Genomic DNA, 11,190 nt, shown 5'->3' on the forward strand with positions numbered 1-11,190 from the left:
ACAGGTTTTTGAGAATTCGCAAGATCTCCCCACTTGATGAAGCCAAAGGTCATAAGGAAAGCAAATCTCTCTATTCGGAGGACAAGTGAGTGTTGTATACCAAGTCGGAGCTTGACACACGACTTATTTTAGGCCTATTTGGCGACTTCGGGAAAGCGATGGCAAACAGATATAGTATATTATCAACTTGCACCGTGGATGTCTTCTTCATGGTCTCAAACTAAGGAATCATGTCATGGGATCTCTGCTGTGCGAGGATAGGATTCGGGTACTATCCTTCAAAGCTCACCAATCAGTGGCCAGAGGGACTTCTTGTCTAGCGCTGCGGAGATTGTTTTCTTGCTCGCCGTTCTTTAGTTTCTAAGAGAGTTAATGGTTTCTTGGTGACGGATGTTCACGATAAGACCGTTCGCTAGGCTCCCACTTTCTCACTAATGTCTAATATCTCTACAATAGATCCCTCCCATTTAGTCTGAGCCTTGTTTATAGTATTATTCACCTAAGAGAGTTTTAAATGCATCTCCTTCTTATTAGATTATAAACTTAGTAGCTAACATCTTAGTACAAGTAACTCTTCTATCTTATGCTGAAAGCCAGACTCCAAGACTTAAATTCTTTGATCATGTCTTCATATATCTCAGAAGTCATATAGATACTATTACAATACCTTGTCATTCAAAATTATATTTAAGAGTCTCGATCTCAGAAGACAGCTCTAAGAGTAATATATCTTTCGGCATGAAAGTATTTATCTGTGGTCTATTATAAATCTTTTAGTCTAAAATCTATAGTCTAATATAGAGGCAGTCTCTTCCTGACTTGATTAATAAAAAGAAACAGTAGCAATTATACAAGTTCTAGTGTTGCCTCCCAAGGAATCTTGTAGTAATCTTATCAATTTTGATTCTCAACTCAATATTAATATTTTCTTCTAAAAAACGGATATAGACCTTACCTATACGAAACATGTAAAGATCTATCAACCAAAGCATTAATAACTCGTCCAAGTATTAGCAAGCTTTTGTTGATTTGACCGGCTTTAACAGCTTGCTTGTATTCGGTGCCACTGCATTGAATGTTCTTACTACCAGCTAGATCTACTAGATTCAGCTTCCCACATGTAATGGACTCGTTACTAGACCTTATAAGAATAATGATTATAAAAATGGTATAACTTCGAGAACTCAGATTATTGTATTTGGTTGCTGCTGACGGTGTAGATTGCAAAAATGAATGATGTTGGTAGTCTCAAACCCTGTAGCATAGGCGCCCCGAAGATGCACGAATGCTTGACCAACAGTCCGATTCCGATTCAGTACGTGATTATCTGTGAATTACAGAGATACCGCTCGAAAAGATGTGGCATGCCATTGACGTGTACAGAGCTCAAGATAGAGAGCAGGTGTGGTTAGTAAATCTAGAACATAGATTCTCACTAGATGCAATACATAGGATTTAGAATTTATACTCATAACAGTGCATCAAAGTCTCATTTCTTCCGTGATATTATTCCTTACTTGCAATATGTACATTGGTACTTTGCCTTCCCTGTACTTAGAAGACTAAACCTGTGTATTCTATCTCATCTATAATTCAAATTTGCGCCTTATTTGGATACAAACCCATAGTGCTCTATGTACAAAGAAGCATAAGACAGATGATAACTTGTGTAAGATAGTTCTAGATACACTAAAAGCCGCAGCGTTGAACAGTTTCCCAGCTACGAAAAGCCATGTTCAAAAAGTAATATTAAGTATAGGATAATCTACTTGCTATATTAAAAGCCTTCTAGGAATAGTTTTCTCAGAGAGTAAGACACAACCTTGAACCCCTCATCAAAAGAGATTAGGCAAAATAATACATATTCTTACTGGTATCTTGCAGCGGCCTGTAGTCCATCTCCCCCAAATCAGGACCGAAATTCTCGGTTATTGCGATGTCTTATCATAAAAGAAAGAACATCAAGAAAGAAACCTTCATAATAGCTTTCGACTCTCCGAATCTGCAAGGCATTCCATGGGCGGTTAGAATCATTTGCTTATCTGTGGCAGCCGTCTCCGACATTGTAAAGAATGAGCAAATACCCTAGAAGAGTATCCCACGGCAATGCTCTGGCTCACTATCACTTTTGTCTATATCCACTGCCTAGGTCGTTGATGATCGCGCATCCGGAGTATGCCGATCAGATACTTGGCCCATTCAGCCTAGTCTCATTCACCCCCAAGACATGCTCCCTGGGAAATTATTCATCGATTTGGCGTAAGTTAGATAATCTTCCGGGCATCGCTCGATCAAAAAGACAATGCCTAGTTTTAGTCGGTATTTTCTTGCTGTTTGATAAGCTTGGATTCGAGTGTTTCCATGGGTCTTTTGTGTCCAGATCAGCCATTTGAGATCTTGTAGCACATAACCAGTTTAAAAATACAACCTGAGGTAATCAAGGTGATAGCCTTAGTACCTTAAAACGTGTTCTAGACCTCAATTACGAGACACTGGATCTTTTCGAAAAGCAACAGGACTCAGAAGATAGACAATGGTGTGCTTCGGGTTTTGAGGACTATCGTCTTAACAACGCATAGGGCAGTGACAAGATTCAACTGGCGATTTGAGAGGAAAACTCAACGGTAGTTGATAGTCTATTGAGCAGTGATTATCTAATTTTGTAAATTTTATCTTCAGACCATTATAAATCTTTCTCAAAGAAAGATTGGGTTGTGTAACTTCTTGGCGGTTTCGAAGCGCTAATGCACAAGGTGTCAACATTGTTGATGTTTTTTGCATTAGCGTCCATCTATCCAGGAATGAAGATGTCCTCAAGAACGAATCTCACTAAGCACCATGTGTTCATTTGACACGTAATCCACCCCTCCAGAAAAACAACGGGTCGCACGTATTCTACCTCTTACCAAACGAATCCATGCAAACGCCATAATTGTAAATCATACGGTAATACTGGTAAATTTAGCTCGAGGCATTGTTGAATTCTCAAAAGCACCTAGCAAGCAAAACCCGCCCCCATAAGTTTCTTTCTGCAAATCATAGACCAGAAGAGACAGGTTGGGGAGCTTCAACTATTTGGAACGTTTGTGACTTGCCAACAGAGATTCACAAAATCGCTCGAGCTGATGGCCAAGCGACGGCGCAACGCATTTCGTCCTCCAGTGCCTACTCTGACCATTTCATTACCTCTATGTAAATCTTAGCAGGGCATATGATAGGTTATGATGATTTTCAACAGCAATACAGTCTAGTCAATCGGGACTACCCTACATATATAACGAGTGCTCTCCCTTTTCTCAGCATTACAATTCCAACCATCCACAATCTTCAGGCTGTGCGAATTTACCATAGGTTTTACCACATAGTAAGTATCCATATGTTGGTGTCTTCTCAAATTTTAATTGGCAAAACAGTGAGCAATGTCGAAAATCTCCAAAGCCGCATTCGAAGGGTTAGCTAAGAAAATACGCGAGAACTCCGATGCCTTGAAGAACCTCACTTTTGCCGATAACCAGACTTCAAAGACTGCCGTGAAGACCAAGGACCTTCGATTTGATGTGCACCGAAATACTAGAGATCCAACAATGGCAACCGGAATAATCCAGGCGAACAGTCAGGCAGAAGATAGGACAGTGCAGAATTTCATCAAGGGGAAAACTGGTGGACACAAGGGTACACACCAGGTCATTGGAGAGAAGATCACTTTTGGTCTTGGGGAGAACTTCAAAGCTGATGATGTCGCATCTGCGGTCGAAAATACTGAGTAGAGTCGAGTCTAGACAAAGCTCTTGTCGGCATTAGTTACTGCCAAACCTCATTCTAATGCCTCCACTAGCTCGATGACTCTATCGGTTAGCATAAACGTGATAATGTTCTTGTTTGCCATATACAACTGGCAAATGACATCTACAGACTATTCTTCGACCGCGATGATTCTTCAAGTAGTACACTAAATAATCGAAAATATATTCTTGGTGTTTCATTAAGTTATTATAGGCGATGAATGCAGATTGAACGACTTATGAAAATAGGTGCCGGTGTGGAAAAGCTCATCTTGGACTCGAGAACGGAACGACCTCCCGCCTCTTGTCAGTCTCAGCTTGTACATAATGCTGAACTATTTTGATCCTTGCTTCTTTTGAATAATGTTCTGTAGGTCCAATAGACATTATTAATCCATAAAGCAATTTATTCTCAAACTTATCAAGTTGTGCACTCGTGTTTCGCAGGAACTGCCAAGACCGCAGGCCAAATCCCGGATCTCCGGGGATAACGTTTTCGGTAAGCGACCCGCTATAGTAACCGGCCCGCCAGCTTTGTCCCGCAGATTAGTCATCTAACTGGCCATTAACTAGTCCGTATAAATACTCCTAGTTGACTCCCAGTTTGCTCTTTAACAGCTGTGCCTCTCAAGGAATATTCAATGGCTGTGCCGCGAATCATCAGGTCTAAATTTTCTAAGTGTGCGAAAAATATGCAGTCAGAACTACGACCTGTTCTTTTTCGGACTCTCACGGATGGCTCAGGTATGTTGTTTTCAGAGACTGTTAGTTTTGACTAATTCGCCAGCAGAAATCCCTATTGAAGAAAGTGATCTGTTCGGTTACCAGCGTTATCGGTGGCTGTAAGTTTTCTACTCCATATCATTCCAGCTGACTAAAAGTTCTAGAAACGGCGATTCAAGAGAACTTGCAAGACGTTACCTGAAATTTGACTTGCGTCAACTTGTTCATACAAGTATCCAAGCCAAAGGAGGAGATGGACTAAAATGTATTCATCATCAATTTGTCTATAAGTCCTTGGTCTAACAGTCTTTGCCAGGCACGAAAGTTTCCAAATGTGTTGAAGGGCAGTTCAATAAGGCATTCGTATTGAGTATGAGCAATGGTGATGAAGTTGTTGCCAGACTGCCCAACCCGAACGCAGGCCCTGCATTTTATACAATTGCCTCCGAGGTGGCAACTCGTCAGTTTGTACGTCTTGATATCACTTGCTGTTGATTAAACTAATAAAGTCAGGTTCGCGAAATCATGGGATTGCCTGTCCCTAAAATCTACACCTGGTCATCAGACTCATCAAATCCGGTAGGATCAGAGTATATTCTCGAAGAAAAGGCTACAGGTCAACCATTGGGCAAACTATGGGCCCAGATGTCAATGCCATCACGATGCGAGATTATAGACCAGGTAATTGATATAGAGAAGAAACTTACATCGGTGTCATTCTCAAAGCATGGCTGCATATACCATACGTCTGTCCTGAGCTCGAGGATGCCTGTTTATGACAGCTTAGATTCAATGCTGGACAGTGCGTCATTACCGGAAGTGCGCCAGTTTTCGGAACTTTCCAGGTTCACGATAGGTCCTTCAAATGACCGCAGAATGTGGCAATCTGAAAGAAAATTCCTGAAACTTGATTGGGGTCCATGTAAGCTCAACCAGATTCCCTCCGTTTTATGGGCTCACCAGCTTAATCATTTTAAGGGTCAAACACTGCCGACTATGCAATGGCTCTTGGGAAAAATGAGCTTTCTTGGGCGCAGTCTCAGGCAATACCAAGAATCAATCCATATCGCTCGATTGACAAGCCAGAAAGTCCAGAAGAATACCGATCTCTTCTCGAGCGCTATCTAATGATCTCACCCTATCTCATACCAGGACCAGAAGCCGGTGAACCGCTTAATACTTTATCACATCCCGATCTGCATCTTGATAACATATTTATTGATCCGGATACAAACCAAATTACTTCAATCATTGACTGGCAGCTGGCAGCTGTAACACCTATCTGTCTGCAGCGCCCCCATCCACAGATGCTAGAGCTTTCACCTAGTCCTCGTACCAGTCAACAAAATTCGCTTGAGAAGGAACTTCTCGAATACTATTATGAGGGCACTAAAAATGCCAACAATATCCGGTCAAGAGTCTTCAGGAATCCATACCTTACAACAAGACTCCACCCGTTAAACTTGATCTCAGGATGTTGGGAACGGCAGGACACATTTTCGTTGCGCGAGGCTCTGATTAAAATAGTTGCACTCTGGACGCGATTAGGCTATAGCAGCCCGTGCCCAGTTGAATTTACAGAGGAGGAACTAACAGAACATCAAAACGAAAAAAATCTTGTTCAGGGGTTATCCACTATCGTGCAACAGTTGGCAGACGAAGGACTCATTCCGATTGGGGGTATGGTCCAACCGGAAGAGTACGAACAGGCTAGAATGGTGAGTGACTGGGCTAAACAGGAATTTATCAGCTTGGCTGAGGATGAGCATCAAGAGAAATTGCACATGATGGTATGGCCGTACTAGAAATAAGAAAATGTACCGAGTCTGATGTACCGAGTTTGAACTCTCTTAGCTCTTTTATTTGTGCAAAACGCATTGCGATAACTTGCTGGACGAATGTACCTTCCTCTTTCGCTTGCATGTGGCTTTCTACAATCCCAAGAGCAAAGCTTATTATAATCAATGCTACCATCAATTCCAGATTAATTGTCCCATGGTATGTTATCGCCATAAATATGAGCACGACGACCGGGTCCCAGAAGATTCAGAACATTGCTGACATCATTTGTCTTGAAAGAATGCTTCCCCAAACAAATTCAATTGCCGATATTCTCGGAATGTGCATAAATTCGTTTACATTAAACGGCGGTCGAAATCTGACATGAAGCTCGACCTCAGTTATGATTATTGCTAGTGTTCAGACCACGCTTTGAGGATTGCAGCTCGTTGTCTCGGCCTGCTGTTGAGGTTGTTACTAACATCTTCGTGATTAATCAGCTTCCTTGTTGCTTCCCGTGACTGCCAGGTTACCCCGCTTTTTGCTCCTTTCTTCGATGTTCATGTGCTATCTAAGAATCATTGGAGTCTCCCTTTTGTTCTATTGCTAAGTCATCAGACAGTTGAAAGCTCTGACAGCCGACGACTCGTATATTCACCAACAATAAAACACTTCGTCTGGCATCATGAACTCGCTGGCTTATCCTGAACGCAGTTTCTCAGCGTACCTACCCACGTATACTGCGGCCGGCATGCTTAATGGTGACTTGAGCCGGCTCCCTCCTCTTTGTTGAGACTGACCTGACAACCGCTTTTGAGAATCTCAAAAAGCAGACATGGAACTTACTAGTGCAGTCTGTCCCGTTCAGGCCACAGAAGTATCGAATAATGCATGTGGCAAAATTGATATTCTTCGACGGGTAAGAGTTGACAAGCACAATCACTATACAAGACTAACAAGCATAGGCAACTCAATTTATCATCTGTAACAAGCAGTTCCTCTCCGATGATTTGAGGCTTTCTTTGTTCGAGGCCTTTGGTCAAAATGACAACAAGTCTTCTGGAATAGAGCGAGCTCGTACAAGAGCAAGAGATGCTCGGGAGCGCATCGGCAGGGCCACTGAAAAGGACATTCTACCAACACCAGAAACCCTTTCACTCATCGCGGAAATCAGAGCAGCTCCATCCAAATTCTGGACAGCCAAACTGAGAGTGAGCCTGGAATGGGACGCGAATATCTTGCGCCAACTATATCACGGAAGCAGAGAAAATGACCGACTTTCTGTAACCTACCGGGCGTTTTATACATCTGCGACATACCTCTTTGTTCGGCTAATCTGCGAAAGATTCAATGTGCGAATCTTCTCAGAACGCGTCTTGCGCTACTGCACGACCTTGATTGATCCTAACGGGAAAGAGGATGTCGAATCTGTCAAGAAAAACCTCAAGGATGACTACAAGGCTGGTCTCATATGGAATACCTATGCAGAACACTTGGGCGGGTATGGCACATTCTTCTTAATTGGAGTAGCTCCAGCATGGATGTAAGTATTCGGATACAATCAATCATTCTAGCTTTACTGAGTGCGAAAGGTTCGAAATATCTCTCAACAAACGTGATGATCTTGATTTTGTCGTTTCTCATCTAACTTCGATCAATGTCCCACATATTGCCGCACAATACGACCTGCACGGCATTGGTTCTCAAATCATATATGAGATAACACAACGAGCTGGGTCAATCCTACCATCGCGTCTAATCCGAAAGAACAAGAAATCTAAATCAAATAAGTTGCCTGGGTCTAGTCGGTCAGAGGCCACCAACTCTATGGTGATTTCAGACCGAATCCAAGGCCGGTTATCATCTCCTGGCTTCATAACTATACCAGACATCAAATCCCCTGGTAACAATCCAGGTAATTAGAGTCTACCTCATTTTCACGTGCTTTCTGGAATCTCCCTTCGCTAAATATGTTTGTAGGGCCCGAACATCAAGGTGTTTTGAATCAATTACAATTCAGAGCCGATCATGATTCTGCGAGCAGCTATAACACGTCTTTGTCAATACAGAACACCTCAGGACTAGACAAAGATGTTGTCTCAGTCCATAGTTTAGCAGACGAGCGTTCTACACTGCCTGCTTCAGGTATACATCAGGGTACGTTTTCCCTTATCTATCTAATTAGTGATTTTTGCGCCTAGAACCTAAATATTTCATCCTAGAGAAAGTCTCCATTTTTGGACCCTCGCCGCATGGTCAAACATCCTACTCTCCATCCTTCGATAATGTGGTTCGAGGATTTGAGGATGTCCTTTATCACGCTGCAGGCGAGGAAGTGATCTCCCAGAATATCGCTGAAGGTTTTGAGGATGTGAATGGTCACAGATTCGGGGTTTTAAGCTCCGGCAATTTTTCTCAACGCCTTCCAGATGACATTTGCGGCCAAAGAGAGAGCATGTCTATTCTTTATGATATCGCTCAAGGCTTTGAAACCGCACACTATCAGACTCAACTGACTCACGATAATGTGATTCAAGGGTTCGAAAATGGGATTCACCATACGATCTGAATTTGTATATTAGTGATACCTCGATCGGTCTTCGTATATCGAAGATATAGCTACCTTTTGATCTGTTGAATAATGAATAAACTAGAATCAGAGACAAACTTGTAGTTGGGGTATGATAATATGTTAAGCTTCAAGGCTGGCAGGATGGAGCGCAAATCAATCAATTATCAGTAACACTTCATGTAAGATCAGATATTACCAGTACCGTTAATTTGGCACCTTCCGACACTTCGACGCTACATTCCCTGAAAATATGATAATAGTGACTTGTATCCAAGGCCAACCCTTCCATATATACCTCCCCACACACTTCAAGAGGGATCATTATTGTGAAGGTTTGACCAACAATTGCCTTCCCAGGAAACACGACGAGACCCCCTTTTTTATAGCTCAATATTTCCCGCGTTTCGTATTCCTTCTTCGTTTGTGATAGCCCCTACCAAAGCTGTCAGAATCGAGGCTCTGCTAAAAAATTCCCCAAAATCTGACCTTTGCTGTATACTCCGAAATTGCATAATTGATTGGATCGTCGCAAGCATCTGTTGCGAAGAATCGTGCAATTGTACTGCGTTTCGGTCTCGGTAAGGATTCAGCAACCGGCTTGACCTCTTTCCATGCTTCAGTGGCGTAAATCTTGACCTTTTCCGATTGCAAAGGGATAGATGAGACCGAAGGCCTGTCGGATGAAGACATGAATGAGGGCAAGCGTCAAGACAAGCTGATGGCAGACGAGGTTTATTGGTCGTATGTTAACCTTTTGCAAGTAGAGATAACGGTGTTTTGATAATAGATCTTCTGGATGAGAAGAGAGGGACGGGCAGGACCCCTTTCTTGTTGTCTTTCGTTGTTGAACATTTGAGCGTTGATGAGGGAGATTTAAATGTGAGGGAACGAAGCAAGTCGCTTTTGAGGTGGGGTATGTCTCGTGACTCTTTACAACAACTATTGGCTGAGGCTGAAGGGCGGTGAAAGAAGCCCATGAGGATGATAAACCCCTGCTATACTTCACGTGACTCACACTTTTTAATATTCGTTCCGTTTCGTCCTCGTTTCCACCTCTCCCCCCGAACGCTGTGAGTTCGAAGGTTTCAAAGTGTACTAACAAAACCAGCCTAATCCGCAAGATCAACCGCTTCAAAACGCCCGCCCTAGCCGCCCTCCCCCTCTTCATCCTCGGCACCGCCCTGATGATCCCGTTCCGCTCGCCCACGAGCCACATCACCGCCGTAATCGCCTGCGAGATCCTCAAGGCCGTCGCGGGCGGCACGATGCCTTCCCGATTACATATCGAACTTAGTGCTACTCTCGGATAAATATATTATCCGATGTGCCGTCCCGGTGGGCTCGACAAAGGGGATGGATTGATAACAGTTATTATTCCTAAGTCCTTACTCATCAATAGAATGACACCCCTTTCAAGCAACCACCAGTTACGGTCATGTCAGATTCGGTCGTCGACTACAAGGCTTTGTTCCTGAAAGCCGAGAAGGAATTAAAGAAAGCTGACGAAGAACGAAGGAAAGCCTAGGAGGGAAGCAGGCAAGAGAAGATACTGAGAGAGCAGGCAGATGCACGAAATCGCCAGGCTACCTTCGAAGAATTTATTCAACATTGTTATAATCTTCTTTCAAAGCCCCTAGAAGTCGGAAGTTCTGCTTAGTCTACCACTAGCAAGATTCTGTCCCCTACCGGCAAGTACTGCCCTCTACGACTGGAACCCTGGACAGATTGTGTCTTTAAGTTACAGCGGGTTTACAACTCAGTTCGTCAATATCTCCATCCTCTAGGCAGCGAAGCACCGCGATTATTCAGTCCCTGCGTTGTACTAGAAGAGTACGGGTAGTGTTTTGCCGCTCGACCCATCACGAGTGAAAAGGACCTGGAGGTGTATGAGCGTTTCGCCGTGGAAAATCATGTTTTTGATATTATTTCAGCGCTGTGCAAGATACCGAGTGCTCGAGAGGAATTTGGCCTAGGAATGGGGTGTGGTTCGACAACTACACTAATACTTTTGACGAAAGTTCCGCCAGACGAAGCAAATTCGAAGGAACGTCCTGCCCGCCCCGACCAATTCTGTATCCACCGTGTTGATGGAGATACTAGGGCCTTGTTGACTATAGTCGAGTACAAACCGCCGTATAAACTATCTAACGAGAATCTTAGGGCGGGACTTCGACTGATGAACTTTTACCACGAGACTGTCGAACTGATTAGTTCCTACTGTTGGCCCGGAGAAAGTAAGATATAACGTCGCTCACCTTGCCGGCTCTGCGATCGTTCAGAAATACCATGTGATGATTCTGAAAGTCTAAAGTACTTATACTTGACTATTGGGCT

At 43.2% G+C, this 11,190-nt stretch overlaps 5 protein-coding genes across 5 annotated transcripts; 4 read left to right on the plus strand and 1 right to left on the minus strand.

The window, feature by feature from the left end:
• Positions 1–2,971: 2,971 nt before the first annotated feature.
• On the plus strand, positions 2,972–3,974 carry BP01DRAFT_328654 (uncharacterized protein). Its single transcript, XM_025572954.1, has 2 exons — positions 2,972–3,364; positions 3,414–3,974. Exon 2 carries the CDS (start codon positions 3,420–3,422, stop codon positions 3,765–3,767), a length of 348 nt encoding a protein of 115 aa, XP_025426985.1. The 5' UTR covers positions 2,972–3,364; positions 3,414–3,419; the 3' UTR covers positions 3,768–3,974.
• Positions 3,975–4,404: 430 nt separating this feature from the next.
• BP01DRAFT_350067 (uncharacterized protein) lies at positions 4,405–6,421 on the plus strand. Its single transcript, XM_025573783.1, has 6 exons — positions 4,405–4,526; positions 4,573–4,624; positions 4,670–4,770; positions 4,822–4,973; positions 5,019–5,427; positions 5,484–6,421. The coding sequence occupies exons 1-6, from the start codon at positions 4,424–4,426 to the stop codon at positions 6,308–6,310; spliced, it is 1,644 nt and encodes a 547-aa protein (XP_025426986.1). The 5' UTR covers positions 4,405–4,423; the 3' UTR covers positions 6,311–6,421.
• Positions 6,422–7,016: 595 nt separating this feature from the next.
• On the plus strand, positions 7,017–8,948 carry BP01DRAFT_426669 (uncharacterized protein). The gene is made up of 5 exons (XM_025579807.1): positions 7,017–7,203; positions 7,250–7,827; positions 7,877–8,199; positions 8,265–8,441; positions 8,507–8,948. Exons 1-5 carry the CDS (start codon positions 7,120–7,122, stop codon positions 8,851–8,853), a joined length of 1,509 nt encoding a protein of 502 aa, XP_025426987.1. The 5' UTR covers positions 7,017–7,119; the 3' UTR covers positions 8,854–8,948.
• A 2-nt stretch (positions 8,949–8,950) lies between these two features.
• BP01DRAFT_360768 (uncharacterized protein) lies at positions 8,951–9,713 on the minus strand. The gene is made up of 2 exons (XM_025575985.1): positions 9,343–9,713; positions 8,951–9,289 (listed from the first exon to the last, which is right to left on the minus strand). Exons 1-2 carry the CDS (start codon positions 9,544–9,546, stop codon positions 9,032–9,034), a joined length of 462 nt encoding a protein of 153 aa, XP_025426988.1. The 5' UTR covers positions 9,547–9,713; the 3' UTR covers positions 8,951–9,031.
• A 213-nt stretch (positions 9,714–9,926) lies between these two features.
• Positions 9,927–11,165, plus strand: BP01DRAFT_419023 (uncharacterized protein; the record flags this gene model as incomplete). The annotated part of the gene is made up of 5 exons (XM_025579371.1): positions 9,927–10,303; positions 10,382–10,502; positions 10,581–10,692; positions 10,723–11,053; positions 11,088–11,165. Exons 1-5 carry the CDS (start codon positions 10,292–10,294, stop codon positions 11,163–11,165), a joined length of 654 nt encoding a protein of 217 aa, XP_025426989.1. The 5' UTR covers positions 9,927–10,291.
• Positions 11,166–11,190: the final 25 nt, after the last annotated feature.

The sequence above is a fragment of the Aspergillus saccharolyticus genome (assembly GCF_003184585.1).
Source record: "Aspergillus saccharolyticus JOP 1030-1 unplaced genomic scaffold BP01scaffold_54, whole genome shotgun sequence".
NCBI classification, from domain to species: Eukaryota; Fungi; Ascomycota; class Eurotiomycetes; order Eurotiales; family Aspergillaceae; genus Aspergillus; species Aspergillus saccharolyticus.